This window comes from Corvus moneduloides, chromosome 11 (assembly GCF_009650955.1).
Source record: "Corvus moneduloides isolate bCorMon1 chromosome 11, bCorMon1.pri, whole genome shotgun sequence".
Classification (NCBI taxonomy): Eukaryota; Metazoa; Chordata; class Aves; order Passeriformes; family Corvidae; genus Corvus; species Corvus moneduloides.
Window position 1 is genome coordinate 16,354,017 of NC_045486.1, and position 21,148 is coordinate 16,375,164.

Here is a 21,148-nt window from a genome sequence, read left to right on the forward strand (position 1 = left end):
GAGAATGAACACTGTCAAGATAACATACACAGGAAAATGGCTCTGCACCTGCAGGCTGGGTGCACACTGAGTGTGCAAGATGCAAGACCTGGGAGCTTGGACCTGGTTTCAGCCAGGTGAAGATGAATAGGAATCCATGTAATGGGAAGTTGCTAGACTAGACAGGATACATGTCAAACAACGATACCTAAATCGGGTACGTGAGTGACATGGAGGATTACAGGGGTACTTTTGAAATGGAGCTTAAATGGCTTTCACAGATTGCAAGCTCTGTTATAGATGCAGTAAATTTGAGCCAGGGAAAGCCTTTAAGGAAGTATCAGAAAGATGACAGTTTTCATTTGGGGAAAAAGTGAGTCTGGTGTGGAGATTAATCTCAGTTGCCAGTACAGAAATGGCTGTGAATTTCTGTTTGGAGCTATTACATAGAAGAGACATTGCTGAAATATTCTGTAAATTCTTTAACAGATTTTCTTACAGTATTCTGTAGATTATACTAATTCAAATTTCAGCATCTGATTTTTCCCAAATGCCTAATGCTTAATCCCACTTCTCTCATTGGGTTATTTATTAACATTTGGTAAACAAAGCTTTAGATATTTATGCATATCATTCCAATTGGACCCTCACTTGTTTTCCAAAATGGAAAACAATCTATTGCTTTGTATTTTAGTATTGATTCCCGCCTTTGCATCCTCAGACTTTTTGCTAACACATGTCAGAAACATCAAGGTAAGTAATCAACCATGTATGGGGCTCCCACTCCTCAGAGATTAATTTCTTGCAGTTTATCAGCATTTATCAGAGAGTTCGTACAATGCTGGTAGCAGGAGCTTTGTGTTCTCTGGTACCACTGGACACAGGATCAAAGCTGAAACTCAGACTGGGACCTCTAATCAGCCTCAGTTTTCAATCAGCTCTGAAGTTCTTCTCTCTCTCTCTTTTTAAAAACATCCCTTTCCTTTGTATTCCCTGTCATCACCACATAATGGTGGCATGTTTTAGTAAAGTATTTAAATGTGTAAAGCAATCAGTGCTGCCAGGGAACTGACTTTGGCACCTGTTTAGCAATGCCAGCGAAAAGATGGCTCTAAGAAGCAGAAAACAGAGATGTAACATGGCATCAAGATAAATGCCTACTATCCAATTGTCATGGTAGGATTTTTCTCAAAAGATTTGCATGTATGCACAACATGAGATACATCTCTCAAAGGGGCCATTCTGGTTTTGACTGGATCTCTGAGTAAGGCAATGCTGCCTGATGTTTTGCCTAATTTTCTTTGGTTAAATTGCTGGCCACTACTCCTCGCCTCAATATATTATTTTCCTCTCTCTCAGTGGTTATGCACTCTGAAAAGTTACAGAGAGCAAGTCTCTTTAGGGAGCATTTTGAGTTACTGGGTAGAACAGGACAAAGCAATTTACAGTTGATTGCTGTTGATTAGGTTATGATCTTTGCCAAGAATTTTTCTTTGAAAATCAGGATAGTAACATGTCTAACTTTTAAAAGTCAACTTGAGATTTAATGCTGCAAACTGGAAATGCCAGGGATTCTTATTATTTAACCATTATGTAGCCCAGATATAATGGAGCTTTTTCCTCCTACCATAGTGCCTGTTGTTCTCCGTACGTCTTGCAACGCTAAAGCCTTTCTAAATGGAAAACTGCCAAAGCTCTGTGCAATGTTCCATCCATACATGCAGAGCACTGTGGAAAAGTCAGTTGATTCTCCCCGTTTGGTTCTGTACTTTATGCAAATGTATTTGATTGAAATGGAGGAGGTTGCTCTGTAGGATGAAGGTCTCGATGCCCACCCGTGTCTTGGCCCCTTTGAGCAAGCAGTATCCAGTGGAGAGTGGTGAAGCGTGGCTGGAATTCTGGCTGGCTGATGACCTTCAAGCTGTCAAAGCTGCTTGTAGAGCCACAGCCAGGCAGACACAGTTGGCAGACCCAATTCTGCTGAAAATGGAACAAAAATCCGCATCATAATTCCCTGTGTGTGCCGGCACACCTTGTTCCTATGCACGCAGCTACTGAGGCTGGGAAGGTTTTTTCTAGATTAAAAACGCCCTGTAGAACTCCAGAGCATGCAAAGCACAGGTAGCAATGGCACAGCCTTGCCTTTATGGTCCTCTCATTTTGGCAGCAGTGAGGCTCCTGCATAGCTCACAGGGAGGTTTGCTTTGCACATCTGAGCTGCATTATGGGCTCTTTTCCGTGGCACCCAATTAGCATCACTTGGGGTGTGAAATCTTCAGTGTTGCTGTAGATTCAGAGATAATTTTCATGCCTTGTTTTTCCTATGTAGCACTTAGGGATATATGTAAATACCTTGTTCAGTGTTGGGAATTCCCAGAGGTAACTTCAAGTTAACAGTACAGTCTTTGCTGAGTCTTTAAGTCATGCTGTGGTTTAGTTTCCCAAGTTGTACAATCAGGGCTTCTTTCAGCAAATACAGTAATGCAGTCCTCTTTTCCCTCCCTGTTTTCTTGAGAGTTCAAATTTCTCTTTTCCTCTCTAATTTCCATAGATTTTTTGCACCTCTATTCTTTTCTGTTGCCACAGCAAAACAGTATCAAACAAAAGAAGAGTTTGTTGCTGTTACACAACTAAAAAAAAAATAAATTATAACAATTGGTGCACCTGGCAAGTATGTGAAAATAATACAGAAACATTTTATCAAGTAACAATTATCCAGGGTAGAGGATGTTAATTCTCATTTTGGTCTAGAATTGCATAATCATTTTGATTGGCACACTGTTGCTTTCTATTCACATAGTTTAAAATGACCTTGATGTTAATGATGGCTCAAGTTACACCCAAGTGAATCATTAAAAAAGAAAAACTCCAGAACAAAATCACAGACTTAAGAGTCACGTAATCCCCTCCCCTGTGCAAACCAGGGTCAGCTAGAGCAGGTAGCTGGGTGATGTCCAGCTGGATTGAGTATGATTGAAGATCAGCCCAAGTACAAAGTGAGTAATGCCTTTCACAGAGAGATTTTTCTGTAGTTTCAATGGAAATTGCAGAGTACCCCTCAAAATATTTACAGAATCAAAATAGAACTCCTTCAAAACTACTGTTGAACCCATAATTCTGATAAAGAATGTGCACAACAGCAATTCTGTAAAACTTAAATGGGGTACAGTATCTTTCAATTTGGAAGCAGTAGTCAGAATTGCAGAATTTGTAGATATACACATTTTTATAGGTTTAGGGTGTTTGTTTGTTTGCATTTTGTATAAACTGCCTGGTAATTCCACTGTACAGAAAAGTTTGTACCAAACAAACAGACATTTCATGGACTTCCATCTTTTCATTTCCCATACCTCAGTTTGTGATTTGTAAGGGGAAATTACCAGCTGTAATGACAGTATGGATACAGAAAAGATAATTCCAGTATTGGAAAAGTTGGATTTGAGTTGGTGCACACTCTATACAGGCATTAAAGGAATCCACATATGCTTGTGAAACAGGAGAGATGGACACACAGAAATCATCTGGATGGCAATAACAGTTTGAAAGATGAACCTAAAGAAACGTACACAGATTTTTTTTTTGCCAGACTCTTACAGCAGCAGAGAAGCCTCCTTCCTCAAACCTTGCATTACCACAGATTTAATAGTGTCTTGAGAAGAACCCCAAAATAAACAAAAAATAACCTTCTGTGTTTGTGTTTCCAACTTGTAAAACTCCTAACTGTGAAAGGTACTGAAAGCCTTAAATGTACTTGAGATGTGTATCTGATTTATTGTGTCCTTACCCCTGTATTTGGTGGAGCGGGTAAACAGGATTCCACAAAATGTGACCCCAGAGGCTCTCGAAGCCAAACGAGATAAGGTGTTTGCAGCTGAGCTGATGGGAATTGAGTTACACAAGCTGTTATTTTAACAGTACTCAGGAAGTTTGTTTAATGCCTGTCCTCTCTTTCAGAACAGAGTACGTGATATTGTTGTACAGCTTCTGATATTTGCACCTACTCTGGGAGCAAATATGGAAAAAAACCGTTTTAACTACTTATTTCCCCCCCTTTCCTCCATGCAGCTCTTTGTAGTGACAGCCTCTCCTCTCTGTAATCCTGCTGAATTACCTTCCGACCTAGTCACGTTAGGGTAAGAGGCTGCTGGGCTGAAATAGGAAAAATTTAGAGTCTGAAAAAATGTAAGGGTGCATCTGCCTGATAGTTTGGATGTGTGTGACTGGAAAAAAAATATGCAAACTGGGTTTTTATGCTTTGATAAAACCTGTTTTTTTTAATTCCAAAGGAGAATAAGTTTAAAAATATGTACTACAGGACACAGATACAGGAATTCCCAAGAAAAGGATGTCACTATGAGGACAAGATATTTTGGTTTTACTTGAGGTCACCATACAGCCAACCTATACTCAAGGAAGGCCTATTAAGCAGATTTCAGTGTGTTCTTTAGTCTCAATGACATTTAATTATGAATGGCACTGAGTAGTTGAGCCTCTTTTCCTCTCATTCTCCCTCACATTTCAAAGGTCCATGTTTATTTTCAGCTGGAAGAAGACACTTTTTGTGTCACATGAGCAAAATACAAAATGAGCAACATTCGAAGTTTAATTTACCTTTCAAATTCACAGTATTTAAGGTACCCTAACATCAAATGAAAACCAAAAGGTTCACCAAAGCTGGAAATGCCATGAGCAAAATAACTACAACCTGCCTCAGATGCCTTGCTTGTTCTTCCCTCAAATTTACTTCAGTTTATTAATGAAGATCTTTCTCAAGCCTTCCTTCTCCTGGACAAATTGTTTTGACTTGTGACAACTACAGAGGTGCTAAGAGATTTATTTCTAAATGCAGCTTTCCAACCTAAGTCATGATTTTCTCTCTTTTTTTCTCTTTACAGAAGCGAAATGCTGATAATGACTTGGTGAGTAAGTCTTGGTTCTGTCCAGGCTACCAAGATTTTATAGGGACAAGAATATTGTTACTGTGTTTACAAAATGTTTCTGTGAGTCCAGTCTGAGCAAATGGATATTTCTGAGTGTGTGTGACAGGGGAAACAGCCCAGAGCTGCTGTTTTAGGCAGTAGGACTAATTAGACAGTTCCTTTCCAAGCTCTGGTGGAAGCTCCTGGGCAAGGAAAGAGAAAGAACAAATGATTTTTAATCTTGTTGTATTTGAATAAATACCTAACTTGTTCTGTATCTCTAACAGACATGCATTCTGTGTTGGTTTTGGTTTTACTTTTATGTTGCAGTTACTGCTAAGGGAGGCAGGAGACCTCATCTCTGAGGCTGATTCCACTTGACCTGGATTGCCCTTCAGCAATGCTTAAATGCTTTGATTGTTTGGGGACCTTCTTAATCAATCAGCCAGAGATCAGGCCCATCTTAAAAACTCCAAGGTTCTTTCCAGTGCTGGTTTTGCTGCAAGAAGCAGACCTTGTTGTGCAGTTCCTAATGGGTCACATCTGTTGTTACCCGTGCTATCACTTAGTCTCCAGCAACCTTATACCTGAGCATTCAACAAAAATAAGTATTGCCTTGCCCATCTCCTTGTTTAAAAAATACTGATCTCCAGTTGTTGGGAGGAAGTTGAGAATAACATAAAATAGAATTTGGAGGCATTTGGTCTATTTTTAAACAAGAGGATTACTTACATCCCTGCTCTAGGAGTCATCCACGCCTCTGATAACTACAGTCACTAATACAGTGAGGCAGCAGTAAACACTTGTGCTCTTTGAATAACCATAAAAAGTCACTCTCTCAAGTAGAGAAAAAAACCTGTTCTTATAATGGCAATATTTTTGCTGTGGTGGTGGTATTTTTTTGAAGAGTCTATAGGTATAACTTGTGGAATAGCACTATCATGTCAGTGAAATAGATATCCAATGAACCACAGCTGTGCTCCAGTTCTTATATTAGGTCTTTCTTTTTTTTCTTTTTTCTTTTTTTGCTTTGGAGTGATCAGTGTCCTGCTGTTGTTTCTTTTTAAAAACATGATCATGACTGATTAACACATACATCAGTGTAACAGCTAGTGTTCTTTTTGTCTTTTGCATTTCTCAATCTACAGATTGTCAATGGGATAGAAATCTATAGCATGAAAATTGATAGTAAAGTAACTTCCCGATTTGCCCACAATGTCATCACCAGTCGAGCTGTCAATCGTGGAAATGTGTCCAAAGAAGTCTTCTTTGATGTTGAACTCCCTAAGACAGCCTTCATTACCAACTTCAGCATGTGTGTAATCTTTACGGTATTGTTAAAGAAGACTGAAAATCTGTGCTAATTCAACTGGGAGAAACTGAACCCAAATGTTCATTTTTACTTTGCCATTTGAGTACATTTCTAAATGCCTCCTGGGTAATTTTCTGGTACTATTAACTTAACATGCAAGATATGTGGAGAAAGGCAAACATTGGTACATCTACAGAAAAGATGACTAATTTTCAATTGTTTCTATTCATCATCATGAATAGAAGGGAAACTTAGGGAATGGGGGACCTTTCCTGCAGATTCATCCACCTTTTCAGAAATACCACTTACTTACTCTGGTGTTATCAAACCAGGGAATTTCCACTACTTAATTTCCCTGATGGCAGTATAGCTTAATTTATCTTTTCATTTAAATATCATATTTGAATGAAAGGCAGGAAGTAGAATTATTCCTTTACATTTGTACCTGTAGTTGCAATCATATGCAGTCCTCCACCGTGATGAGGTTTGATTCAGTTAATCCATCTCTGCTAATCACACTGTGCCTGCTTTATTCCCAGTGAAGAGAAGCAGTAGCTTTAGGCCACGACCACTCATAATGTACATTAGAACTTCTGTTCTAGAATGAGGTGAGGAGAAATGGCTGCTTAGTCATCTAAGGAGTTCAAGGATGAAATGCTCCTCTGTAGATAATATCTGAGATGAGTCACATCCAGAGAGTTGGTTTGCCAATAGATGAGGTGGTGAAGCTGCTGAAGTGTAGGAATATGGCAGGTGTAAATCGTGTTGCTATAGCCCAGGTTTGATCTAATTCAAAGTAAAAATTGGTTTAGATTCTTTTATGATACTGAGCACAGAGCTCTTCATTCCAGCTAAATTCTCTGAGGAGCCTGGCTTCAGTGAAAGGGCTCAAATCTTGGCAATAGCAGGTCTGTGAAAGTGGTTATTAGCAAACCAATCAATAAAGGGAGAATTCCTGTAGTAGCATTCAACTAAACTAAGACTTTTTCATCTGCAGGACAATTGATGGTGTCACCTATCCTGGAACTATAAAGGAGAAAGAAGCTGCAAAAAAGCAATATGAGAAGGCTGTTTCAAGAGGACAGACTGCTGGTCTTGTCAAGTAAGGATCATGTCTTGTGTGGCTTCCACACCACCATGCCATAGCAGACTGTGAGATTGGAAATGCTGTGTTCTGGCACATTGCTGACATATGGGACCAAAGAACAATCATTAAGTTATAGTTGCTGTAGCACAGGTCATAAATACGGTGTACAGCCTCTGACTACACAGGCACTGTCTGCAACTATGGAAAGGCTGTTCCTGCAACTTTCACTGACTTTGTGTGACCTATTCCTGGGATTAAGCTCACTGGGAAATTTGAATAAATTCTACAGATTGAGTATGATTTTGAGTATTGATTGATGACTTTTAGCAATAGATCAAAATTCTCATCTTTGTTTTACTTTTTTTGAAAATCATATGCCACCAACAATAAATACTGTGAAAGAGGATAAAGATTTTTTTTTCCTACCCACTTAAATACAGAGCTTCAGGAAGAAAAACAGAAAAATTCACTGTCTCAGTCAACATTAAAGCAGCCAGTAAAGTCACTTTTGAACTCACATACGAGGAACTGCTGAAGCGACAGTTTGGAAAATATGAAATGTTCATCAAAGTAAAACCAAAGCAGCTTGTCAAAGATTTTGAGGTAAATGGCAAACTGATCAAATTTGACTGTAATTTAAGAGATGATGGAATTCTGTGTATCTGTTGAAAGTGGAATACCATGTTCATTCCCATTGGTTCACAGGTGAGCTAAAGGCCATGATAATATTTCTCAAGAGTCCCATGAGGAGTCCTCACCAGCATGCTTTAATGCAGGTTTTTACTTGTAAACCTGACAAATTTGCTCATCTACTGAGCATTCCAAAAGAAATCTTGTATGAAAACCTGAAAAAGCTATTACAATGCCTTGGAGTAATTGTATATGCCTTTACAGCATAAACTCCAGCTTTCTCACACCACCATGAACCAACATCATCTTTCAATCATAGTGATGCATATATCACATTCTGGAATACTGCAGCTTTTGTGTGCTAAAACTGGTCTTTGATCACTCCTATCTGCCTTGATAGAATACCAGTATCTAGCTTTCCAACAAGTTATATTTCTCTTAAAGTTTATGTATTTCTAGCTTTACTTTTAACTTCTGTGTATGAAAAGGCCTGTTTGGCTGAAGATGTGTCCACACAAGTGTAGGTTTGGACTGACATTATGAATCACAAAAGTAAATATCTTTTGCTTTTATGAAAATCCCTCTTTCCTGTCTGTAGTTGCTGATCCTCCTGTAAATGGCTGAGTTGATGTATTGTGGTTTAATCAATGACAATAAATTTTCAATTAATATTTCAGATTGAAGTAGATATCTTTGAGCCCCAGGGTATCACTGAGCTGGAAGCAGAAGGAACATTCATCACCAATGAGCTGCAAAATACCATTAAAAAAACTTTTTCAGGAAAAAAGGTACATTTACTACTGCATTCCATGATTTAGTTATTATGGTTATAATTCTGAAATAATAATGTCCTTGCTAGCAATGGCAGCGAGTAGAAACCTGGATATAGTAAGACTGTATCTCTTACAGAAGAACTGAATCAGTAACAAGAAGTTTTCCCTTGTCTGGGGATGGTAGAATTCCTAAAACATACAACAGCCTTATCAAAGCTGTCATTCAGAGTGAAGAGCTGACCCCAGGCAGATGGGGAAGTAAGCATATGGAAAAAGCCCTAGATAGCAGCCTTCATGTATCAATTACCACCAATAAATTTCTAAATACATATGGATACATAAAAACTAGTAGCCAACCCGATAAAACAGATTATTCTTATGTCTGTGAATATAAATTTATCAGCTTTAAAAAAATGCAGATGTGTTCTTTAGAAGATTTTCATCTATTAAGGTTGAGATCTAAGGAAGGCTTTTCTTTTCAGGGTCATATCTCTTTCAAGCCAACCCTTGATCAGCAGCGAACCTGTGCAAATTGCTCACAGTCTGTCTTGGATGGGGATTTTACTGTAAAATATGATGTGAAGAGAACAACTCCAGATAATTTGCAGGTAAATCTAACAACTTGAAATTCTGAACTGTTGAACAGTTTAACTCACACAGTAAAAGTTAGGGAGCAGTGAGGGCCAGCTGTTTCCTAAGGGACAGGGAGCTGAGTGTGAGCAGGAAGTCAGTCTTCAGGGTGGGATCCAAACCAGTGGAGTCCATGGATAGGAAGAGGTATGGCTGTGATACAGCTGGAGACAGATGTTCTGACACTGTAGCTCAGGCAGGGACTAAAGGCCCAGTCTTGCACTTAAATGACACTCCTGGGCCCATGGACAGAGGTGAGACTGGTCAGGGCCATTAAAACCTTTTAGACCACTCAGAGGCTAGACATTAAATGAGGGTAATACCTCCTTTATCTGTTTTACCTTTGTAATATGCCAAAGTTTTTCGTGGTGGTGTGGGGTTTTTTTAACGTTTTCTTTTCCAGATTGTCAATGGCTACTTTGTACACTTCTTTGCACCAACAAATCTTCCAAAGTTATCCAAGAATATTATTTTTGTATTGGATACTAGTGGCTCAATGTATGGAAGAGAAATTGAACAGGTGAGTTATTACATTAGGATAGAGTTCCAGTGAAAGAGCTGGAACAAAGTGCTGGGAGGGGGATGGTGCTGGAAGGGACATGACACCTTACAGTGCACATGTGCTGCTTAAACTGTACCAAGTGGCTTGATGGTGTGACCTCTCTAATGCCCAGTACCATATGTATTAGTCTGCAGTGTTACTGCAGAATAAAAATCTGTACATTTAGGCCATATTTACTTAGAAATGTCATTAGTTCAAAACTCTAAATTTCAGCATTTCCAGAGAGTGTTGTCATGTGTACTTGACAGTTCCAAACAAAGCTGTACATACAGATTATGTGCATTTTCTCTGTTCATTCTGTATCTGGGATGCAGCAGCTCTTTTCAGAGTTACGACTGAGCTAATGCTCAGAATTTTCAGGTTTTGGTGCTGTATCAAAATATCCAGGCATGCTTGTTTATGAGCTTCTCCACTAACCTGTTGCTACCCATTTGCCATCCCAGCTTATCTCAGTGTAAGCAACCAACCGTGATGGGAAACCTGATTTTCATCTCAGCTACAAAGATTTACCGGATGTTATTGCAGCTGACTGACTTCCCTAGAGTTACTCTGTAATAGACACAGGGACTGGAAGGAACAGAACAAGCTCAGAATTTTTGCATATATACTATATATACTGCGTAGGAGTAAAAAATAGCCCAATGCTGAGAGATTAATAATGTAAAATCTGTAAGCACCTATTCTGTTAAACATTGAATCATATATTTAAATGTCTTTGTCTTATAGACAAAAGAAGCACTGCTAAAAATTCTAGATGACATTAAAGAAGATGACTTCTTCAATTTCATATTATTTGATAGTGAAATATCTACCTGGAAAGAAACATTAATCAAGGCCACTCCTGAGAATTTGGATGAGGCAAGGAAGTTTGTTCAGCGCATTTCTGTTCAAGGCAGTAAGTACTTGACTGGCCTTGCCAATAGGTCATTGTGTGAGTTAATTTATTGATTGATTCTGTGAACACAATGCTACAGTTTGTTGGGGTTTCAGATTGCTGATGAGGCACTCCTCAAGTTCAATTGTACTCAGAACACGACATCTATTTCTCTTTATGTTTCCAGAGTCCAGGTACGTTTCTATCTAGACATCCCCCTGCTTGTAAATCCAAATCCTTCATTTTCTTACTGTAATGAAATCTCTTCACACCCCAGTGAAAAATGGACCTTTATTTTGACAGCCTTTGCTGAACCCAAATTTCTATGTCTACCTCATAGTGACAAATTTACATGGTGGTTTGATGAGAGGGATTGATATTCTGAATGCTGCTCACGAAGAAAACCTTGTGCCCAGGAGAAGCGCTTCTATAATTATCATGTTAACAGATGGCCATCCAAACGTAGGTAAGTTTGTGTTGGATGGAATAATAGAGAGTTCATTAACTAACAAAAAATGCTAGTTAAAATTGGCCTTCATCTTTGACTTCTGGATATTTTCATGATTTAAATGCTACTATACTAGCATCATAGTACTAAATCAAGTTTTCAGTAATGTCTCCTAAGAAATATGAACATGACAAGTCATATTTGATTTCGTGTTAATTTAATCTATTTTTGAAAACAACTCAAACATTTCCTGGTTTGATGCAGGTGTATCAAATACTCAGGAGATTGAGAAAGCAGTAAAGAAGGCCATTGATGGCAAATACACCTTATACAATCTTGGTTTTGGCAGTGGTGTCGACTATGGCTTCTTGGAGAGGATGGCACTGGAGAATAAAGGATTGGCCCGTCGGATTTATCCTGACTCTGATGCAGCTTTGCAGCTTCAGGTGTAGTAATTACCACTTACATGAGATCAGAGATACATTAGGTCAGATAACTATACATACATTCTTATTTTCAAATAATCAAAATCCCTGTGTGTAATCTGATACTGGGATACTCCAGAGTCTGCTGTGATCAGAGTATTAAAATCATAGAATCGTTTGAGTTGGAAGGGACCTTTACTGGCATGTAATTTTCCCCTTCCCTTATATAAGCAGGAAGTGCAAGGACAGTAAAAGGGAGATACTGGGGGCTATGGCAGGGAGTTCAAAACTTGGCATAGGGTGACACAAGTCACAGTTCTGAAGGACACTCTGGTGGTATTGCTGCAATCATTGTATCTCCTGCACCTCACAGATCATGTGGTTAATGTCAAGTCAACGGACAAGAGGGGTAACAGATCATAAAGCTCTAGATATTCTTTCTTTAGAAACTTACTGCAAGCAAGTGTATCTTACCACGCTCCTGAGGCATTTTAGAGTTGTATAAGACATGGAAACAGGTATAGGCCATACAGGGTTGACTTTTTTTACTTCTCACGTTCCAATAGCAGCCATTCAAAGAATTCACCAAAGGAATAGATATTGGATTTCTTTGCAAGCTCTGCTAAAATCAAATACCCAGTCTCCTTTGATTATGTTGTCATGTCAGTCTCTGCAGAGAAGAGATCTAGAAAATTATCTCTATCAAATAACAGGAAGCTTGGGATCCCTCTTGATTTATAATGATAGAATTCATCATCCACAGAATGTTATTCTCAAATATTTTTCCTCTCTCTTAGCAAGATTGAAGAGTTTGTATGTCCTTTCTCATTTCCATTATTTGTAGATTTCTAGGCCTTGCACTCTGAGATTTAACCAAATTTCTATATATTTCTTATAAATTACACTTTTAGTTTTGATTGCTGAAATAGCAGGATGTTTCTGGTTACAGATCTACCCACGAATTAAAGAAACAATGATGGTTTAAGGTTTCTTTTTTTTTTTTTTTAATCCTACAGGGGTTTTATGATGAGGTGTCAAATCCCATGCTCATAGATGTGGAGTTAAACTACCCAGAAAATGAAATATCAGACCTAACTACTAACAGCTTTAAGCATTTCTATGATGGGTCTGAGATTGTGGTGGCTGGGCGCTTTGTAGACAGCAACCAAAACCATTTGTCTGTAGATGTAAGAGGTGAAGGTGTAAGTATGGATTTCTTTGACTTATGTAAGATACACAAAATCTCTGCATGTATCTTTTACCTCCATTCTGATGAACAAAAATGCCATGTGAATGTGGGAACCAGGTTATGTTCTGTAGTGTACGCCTGTAAACTTTCCAGAAACAATGGGACAAAATTCCTCATACAACACTGGCAATTTCCTGGGCAAGTGTGTAGAACTAGACTGGTTTTCAATTTCATAAGATTTTCAGGTTTGAAGGTCTTAATTTTTGGGAAGTTCTGACAGTCCCTGGCTACTTATGATACAGAGAATACTCTTACTCCCAACAGGCTGACAACGCCCTGTCATACACTACACAGCAAGGTGCGGAGCAAACAGCTCAGGCTTTCCAAGAACAACAATACATATTTGGAGAGTACATTGAAAGGCTCTGGGCTTATCTTACCATTGAACAACTCTTGGAAAAACGGTAATTATATCTGGAATAACACCTTAGCTCTGAACCCCTTACACCCTCTGACTCCTGCAGCTTCCAAGACGTGAAGCTGGCATTCACATCCCACTGAGCTGCCAATGGGAAAACAAAAATCAGCGAGGGAAATCCACCAACCTATTCTCCTCCCTAGCCTCAGTATTCCTGTTTCAGGTTGCAAATGAAACAATTTAAAATTATTCCAAGTATAAAGCACAGTTTTGCCTTTCATTTGGATAGCCACTAGAATCAGAAGTGCTCCTAGACTGTAACAAAGATACTGATAAATTACCTGCAGAGACATGACTTCACTTTAAAATAAAATATTTGATCTGAAATTTGGTGAGTAATTCAGCAATCACTGATGCTGGGAGTCTCTTCCTGTATTCAGCATTACAGCTACAGGAGAAGAAAAGGAAAACCTTACAGCTCAAGCCCTGGCTCTCTCACTAAAGTACAAGTTTGTAACATCACTGACATCCATGGTGGTAACAAAACCAGAAGAAAATGATAATGAAGAAGGGATTGCTGATAAACCCACTGAAGGTATAGACATCTTCACAATTGTACTGTATTTGACAAGCCAAGAGTTCCTTTGATGTTCCCCTAAAGAAAGGCTTTCATGTGGGTACAGTTTTAAATATGGATCTGAAAAATTTACTTTCCAAGCCTGGCACATGTGTGGTTAATGCAAAATTACTTCTCATTGTAAAGCTCATTTCATCAAACCATCCTTCATTATTAAATCATATGGGCAAAGTACTATAAATTTAAAATAAATGTATTTTAAACTAAATATAAAAACTGTTACAGAAAAAAGACCCTGAAAACCAAGAAGCATTTCTAATCTAGTAATCCAGCTATATTCAGATGACCTCCCATCACTTTCTCCTTTATTTTTCTACATACTTGAGCCTAGGGGGTAGATGTAGTAACCTCTTTCCATATGAAAAGGGAAAATTTGCATGAGCTCTTCCTCAGGCAGGATGTATCAGGTTGTAAAACGTTTGAGATTACATATGTAAAATATATTACAATAGTAATACATATTGCAGAAAGAGAAGCAAATATATTGAAAGCACACAATTTGTTTTCAACTCCTCTGATATTTAGGCTAATTATGAACTCCTTCTTCAGTGAAACATTGTCCTTTCCTGCAGTTCAGCCTCTCTGTTTAAACCCTGTGTAACAAATACTCTTCCCCTTTGGCCAAGCAGGGCAATGCTCTCTGCTCAGTGTGCCCCCAAGCCACCCTAACTTCATCTCCATGTATTGTTTGAGCCACCCTCATCCTACAGGTCTGACAGAGGCTTTCCAGTCTCTTCTATCAACATCCTTTATTTTTTCCCCAAAGTTTTGCTTAGAGCCCCTAAAAGTTCCTTGCAGGCTCTGTGTGGGCTCTCTGCTGCCTTCTGGATGAAAAACTTTCTAATCTCCTGATTGTGGCATAGGAACTTAAGGCATTTTAGAATAACAGATACTGGAGATCAGTGAGATTTTTTTCAGCTGCAGTAAGTCCTGAAACCAGTGAATTGTTAAGTGCCCTTCAACTCTGAATAATTCTTCAGGCATTCTGCTGATAAATTTTTGCATTATTTTTCATAACTCTCATAATGGAATGCTGGCATAAAACTGCTTCATGATTAATTTAACATTCAAGTCACTACACAGCATAATGACTTTAAAGTTTGCAGCTGGCCTCCCTAAGATGGAAACCCCCAAACATCTGACAGAAGTGGCATCTACTCAGTCATCTTCAGTTCTTTGCTTTCCCTTTCTAGGTACTTGTAGTACGAAGGCTCTTTTCTGAACCTCTTTCCAAGGAAATCCTCTCTGTATATAGATAGTATAGAGCAGTAATAGGAGAAAATACTCAAAGCATTGCTCCTGTATAAGAAAAGAAAATAATTTTACTCACCCTGAATTCTCAATTCACGAATCAATTTACTGAATCATCCAGTCAGTATTAATAGAATCACCCAAATGCCTGGAAAACCACAAAATAGTAAAACCAATAATGAACATTTTTCAGTATAGGTATGGCACAACAATAAAACAATTCCAAATAGAGCTCTTGTCCCATACATAATAAATTGTGGTTCTGCTGCCCCACATAACAGCTTTTTACTTTGAGTACATTTCTGTTTGATCTACAAATACTGGGTTGTATCATTGGGAAGAAATAGCATTGAAAAATACTGGAGATAGCTGGTTGAATTGTCAAACAGTTTTGGGGTTTTTTTACAATGTTTTAATAAGAATCCTTCCTGTTTAATTGTATAACTGAAACTGTAAATTTCTATTTTTCTTCCTTTTACTTCTCACCTGCCTGTGGTAACAGCTGAAGGTATGTACATTTCTTATTAAATTTACTCAGTATTTTTAATAGAGATGGATTTTCGACATTACTTATTTGATCTAGGATGCAAGATTTTCATAAAGTTCTTAAGGAATTAATCAAGATCGTGTTATAAATAGATATACAACTTCTCAGATGGAAAAGTTTGTAAATAGTGCTTTCAGTTCAGTTCCTGTCTCTGATGATTGCACCATCCCACCACCATGGAATTCAGGCCCAGTACAAGTAAGTTGCTCTCCAGGGCTGGCACTGGGGACTTGCAGGTACCTGTGTGTAGCAATCTCATACAGAGATGTCTTCATTCATGCCATGATTGCCACTTCTAAAGCATGAAGCCTTGTCTTCGGACACCCTGATGGAATTTCAGATGTAGAAAGAGCAGAAGACTAGAACAATGTGGAAGCAGGTGGGCAATTCTTACCTGCCAGAAGTACAGTTTCAAACAAGGTGGCACAGAGGGATCAGGGATGAGCAAGTTTTCCCAGTCTCATACAGAACAAACCCCATGCTCTTGGAGAAGTAACATTTTTGCTGTAAAGCAGGGTGTGCTTTTAGCCCCTTCAAGACTGCTGCTGTGTAGCACTATTAAATAAACTGTTTTGACTAAATTTTTACTTTGTAATATTTAGAAATTTTTACATAAATACAGGATTTTTTGGGTTGGTTTTGGAGGAAGTAAGGAAGTGGGTGAGATTGGGTTTTGTTCTTTGTAGCCTCTAAAATAACATTTTGTTTCATTCAAGCAGGGATGTTCACAGGTCCTTTGGTGGGTAAGTAATTTAATTTTAGTTTCTGAATGGAGCAGGATCTGTCAACTGAAATTACCAGATGCAGAGACACCTTTTCTGGCAGTAGAACTGCACTTCAATAAATACTACCAAATTCTGCTCACTGCTGAAAACACACTTAAAGGTTGAACAATACGAGGTGACAAAGTTTCAGCTACATAGTTTATAAGGAGTAAATGCCTGCTCATCAAACCACCATTTTTTCCTGAAAGCTGTTTCCCAAGAACAGGGGATGGACTTCACTTTGCATTTCCTTTGGAATTATATAAAGCACGGGACTATGATGTCAGCATCTCTGGCTAAATTAACATGTTCAGTCACTGGTACAAAAAGCATCTGTTTTATTCAAGAGACAGTAACTGATTCACCAAATTGCTGGCTGGGCAATCCTGGAAATGGGAGAGTTAGATTTATGTTTTTGCTCTGGAGATTAGTAACAGTCTCTCTCTCTGTCTCTGTCTAATTTTTTCAAGTCTTCACTGAAAAGACTTAAATTCATTCTGGGGGGGGCAGGGAGAAAAAAAGTAAAAAAGTCAGAAGTTTTCAATGGATGATGCTGCATTTCTTTGTTGCAAGCTTAATCCTCAAGTCTGAAATATTTGTGTCCTACAGATAGATTGCTTGGGCTATATGGAAACCCTCAGAGCAATTTAGACTACAAGTGAAATCTGTCTCTATCCTGAAGCTTTTTTTGATTCAAAAGCAGCACACACACTGTCATTCCATAGACTACATGCTTTAAAAACTAGGATGCAATTAGTGATTTACCTAGCATATTAACTCCGTGACATCTTATATAGACCATGCAATTTTCCATTTTGGTGTGTGTTTTTCTAACAACTTTCTTTCCTTTTGCAGCTTCACCACTATATCACACACATGCACCACAACCCACATGGTATACTAGTGGTGAGTAGTTTGAGTAGTGTTTGTCTAGGAGAACAGAAGAGGGTTTTTAAGGCTAAATTACACAGTTCTTATGAATATTTTCAATAATTCCATAAAAGCAGCCATTTTTCATTTTTAAGGGGCAAGTATTTTGATTTGCTTTAAGCATCTCTCAATGTCTTTTAAAGATCAAGTAATTGAAATTATATGTGGTCATTTTCTCAGTCCACCTTCCCATCAGTAGGTTTTTATGTTGATAACTGCCTGTTTCCTATTAAGTAATTTATATTTAGTTATAATATTAAGCAATATTAAATGCTCTTGTGGAGCTCTGACCCTGTGTATCACTATACAGACACCAGCGATTTGCCTTTACAGTTGATGGAGATCCACACTTCATTATATCAGTGCCACAAAAAAAAGATGCCATTTGTTTCAATATCAATGAAAACCCTGGTATGATCCTAAATTTAATAAATGACCCAGTTACAGGTGAGTCTTTAACTTTTTTTAAAATACAGAATACTTCTAACAAAGTATGTTTAAAGGCTATTTCTCTCTTTATAATGCATAAGCTTTTTTTCCCAGCAAAGTTAGCAGGAGGTCCTGTAGCTATGAGAGGGTATCATTACCATGACTGTTTTCACTTCTTGGAGCAAAATGAACATTTAAACTTAGTTTGAAAACCACTGTGAGGGTTGAGAGTAGTAATTTTTCTCAGTGAGTTGTAGTAGAAGCAATAAAATAATCCTTAGGCTGCCAATTCGTGGAATATCTGGTAAAGAGAGGCTGATGTCACCCAGACTCTCTGTGCCCATCACACACACTCCGTGCTCTGGGAGAAATGCAACTTTTCTCAACAAAATGATGGTTGGCTTTGTGGAAATTCACAGAACAACCCCCAGAACTTCATTTTACTTTGGTACAAACATGCACAAGTAATTCTTGTATATTTTTCAACTAATATTTCTTAAGTTGTTGTTCTTAAATTTTCAAGACACTCCTTGACATTGGTTGATCAGGTCCTGTCTATAAAACAATACTTGTTTCATTTCTGTATTAGGCATCACAGTCAATGGAGAACTTATTGGTGATAAGAGAGCAAATAGTGATGCAAAGATCCAAAACTCATATTTTGGAAAACTTGGCATAGCAAATAAGCACCTGGATTTCAAGCTGACAGTAACTCCTGAGACAATCACAATTCAGAATGGTGATGAAAAAACAGCTTTCACCTGGCTGGACTCAGTCACCTTGAAACAAGCAGGGTAAGACTTACAGAAAGGGTATCAGGTTCTTGTATTACTTTCTAGTCTTCTGAAAATATTTTAAAATGTTGATCAATAATATACTTCTAAGATTTGTTGTGTGAATCTACAAAAGAAATTGATTCAAGCCCTGCTGGATTCTGCTCTCTACTTTGTTGTGTAACTGCTGAATTATTCACAAATTCCTCTGCTTGGAATAAGTAAATGAAGATTTCCCCCTGATTTTCTACTACTGTGACTAAGGTAAAATTAGATTTGGTATTGTGCTTAATGTAGCAGTGTCTTGCAAATACTTAAGGAGTAACTTCAGACATAGTGTGTAATCTTTCAAAGGCATAATAATGTCCCATTAAAAAAATCTCCATTTAAAAAATGGAACTTGTGGCAGTTACAGAATTGATATTTTTTTCTTGTCAGCAGGTATGTTTCTCATGGGATCTATTACGGAATCATTTATACCCGTGCAGAAGGTTTATAAAAGGAACAGGCAACATTGTATCTTCCTCCTTTACATTTCATTGTGTAGAATAAAATTCCTGCTTTCTCAAGGCCTGGCAGTGCAGCAGAAAGAGCAAACTGTCATTCATACACATGCTTTTTTTATTGTGATAAATGCATGGATGATATCACTAACACAATCAGAAGCAAATCTTCTCTACCCAGGCACTAAAATAGGCAGTTTGGGAGTTGACTTCTCTGAAAAACTAAAGGAAAAATTGTCATGTAGCATCCAGGCAAGGAAGTGATGGTTTAATCAATAGAATTTGTATCACTGAGCACGAGGTGCTGTATCTACATATCACAAACCTATCTGTGACTAGTTATACCGTTAAAGAACAGGTTTTGCAAAAAACATCTTACTGAAAAGTTGAAAGGCCCCATAGCCTTTTCCAGTGTCATTTAATATGATTCTGTGACTGTCTGTGACACACAGAGAGACTCCATGGACCAAACTAGGCAGGAAACCCTCTCTTTTAAAAAACACCGAGCAGTTTATAAAGCCACATTTGTTTCTTGGACATGTTTTGTCTTCTCCCATTTCTTCCTGTTGTTGTTAACTCTGGTTAACACAACACTCTAAGTCATGTTTTTCTTTTTTCCTCAGTTTAACTTTGATAATTAACAGAAAAAAAAATCTGGTGCTCTCAATGGGCAGTGGCGTCTCATTTGTTGTTGTTTTGCACCAAGTGTGGAAGAAACATCCTCTCCACCAAGATTTCCTAGGACTCTATACATTGAAAAGTGATAAACTGTCTGAACAGACCCATGGATTATTAGGTATGACTTTGTTTAGTGTTTCTCTGCTGGTCTTTCCTTATGAGGCTACATAATTTATAGACAGAATATTGTGCTTGTGCTGAGGATAATCACACACAGAAATTTCAGAGATCAACACATGCATTGTTTGATTTTTAAAAAGCTGAGGACTTGGAAAACATGTAATAAATACAATGGACTAGACAAGACACCAAGTGAAGATACCTTGAAGGATATCTAGAAAAGGCTGTAATTGTTCTGTGCACTCAGAAGCTGGAATTTACACCCAGATGATGTGGATACAATTCTGGGTTATAAAGAGAAAATAATACCAATAATACATAGGCATATGTTCAGCCATACCTGTAACTTGTTGTTTGCTTATCCAATCAAAACCCCGAAGGCACATGGAAACCAGCACAGGAATGTAGAAATCCTGGGATTTCTGCTTGATTTGCTTCTGTTTTAATGCCTGAAATGATAATTTTGGCTTCTCATTCTAGGACAGTTTTTCCAGCCCATTGATTTCACCATACTTGAAATTCATCCTGGGTCTGATCCCAAGAAACCAGATGCCACAATGATTGTTAAAAACAATGAACTGATAGTAACAAGGTACAAAATTATGAAGTCCTTAGCAAAGACTTAGGCAAGATTGCCTTGTCCAGGTGCAGTTCCTACCTCAGTACTCCCATGGCTGTGTTTTCCCTTGCAGGGGCTGGCAGAAGGACTACAGAAGAGATCCTAAACACGGGGTTGATATTCCTTGCTGGTTTGTGCATGACAATGGAGCTGGGCTGATAGATGGTGTTCACACAGATTATATTGTTTCCAGTCTCTTTTAAGCATCTACAACTTCCTCCAAATTCACAGGCAGGCAATATTTGTCTGAAAGAACAGTATTTTCAACATATAAAAACTATTCAAAGCATATAAGCATACCGTATTTAGCAAGGACAACGGTCCTTGAGGGATGATGGATTCTCATGGAGAGTTTTACTGTGTATTTGATTCAATCTGAAGTGCAAGATCCCTCATCCTCTGAAATGTCCTCATTAGGTTTAAAATTCTGACTTAAAATGTTACTTTGTAAAACATAACAGAAACCCCCTACCCAATTTTTAATTAATAATTGAGTGTCAGGATTGATTAAATAAAAGCATCAGTACTCAGTGCCTGGTTCTGTTATTCTGACATTTCAAAGTTCTCATTCCAGTTTCACAAAGCCCAGGGTGCCACATGTGTTTTGAAATTGAGCACAAGGGGACATCTGACAGCTCAGCCCAGATTTTG

At 38.1% G+C, this 21,148-nt stretch overlaps 1 protein-coding gene across 4 annotated transcripts; it reads left to right on the top strand.

Annotated features, from left to right (window-relative positions):
• The first annotated feature begins 626 nt into the window (after positions 1-626).
• Positions 627-21,030, top strand: LOC116449473 (inter-alpha-trypsin inhibitor heavy chain H3-like). Of its 4 annotated transcripts, none has more exons than XM_032121063.1 (22): positions 627-732; positions 4,875-4,898; positions 6,047-6,213; positions 7,208-7,312; positions 7,738-7,900; positions 8,605-8,715; positions 9,183-9,308; positions 9,734-9,850; positions 10,619-10,787; positions 11,107-11,232; positions 11,479-11,660; positions 12,656-12,841; positions 13,153-13,292; positions 13,687-13,841; positions 15,637-15,642; positions 16,398-16,424; positions 17,301-17,351; positions 17,709-17,822; positions 18,394-18,598; positions 19,704-19,876; positions 20,359-20,470; positions 20,571-21,030. In XM_032121063.1, the coding sequence occupies exons 1-22, from the start codon at positions 643-645 to the stop codon at positions 20,698-20,700; spliced, it is 2,679 nt and encodes an 892-aa protein (XP_031976954.1). In that variant the 5' UTR covers positions 627-642; the 3' UTR covers positions 20,701-21,030. The 4 variants fall into 4 exon arrangements, with proteins under 4 accessions (XP_031976954.1, XP_031976955.1, XP_031976956.1 ...); XM_032121064.1 differs by having other exon boundaries at positions 16,401-16,424; XM_032121065.1 differs by lacking the exon at positions 16,398-16,424.
• The last annotated feature ends 118 nt before the right edge of the window (positions 21,031-21,148 follow it).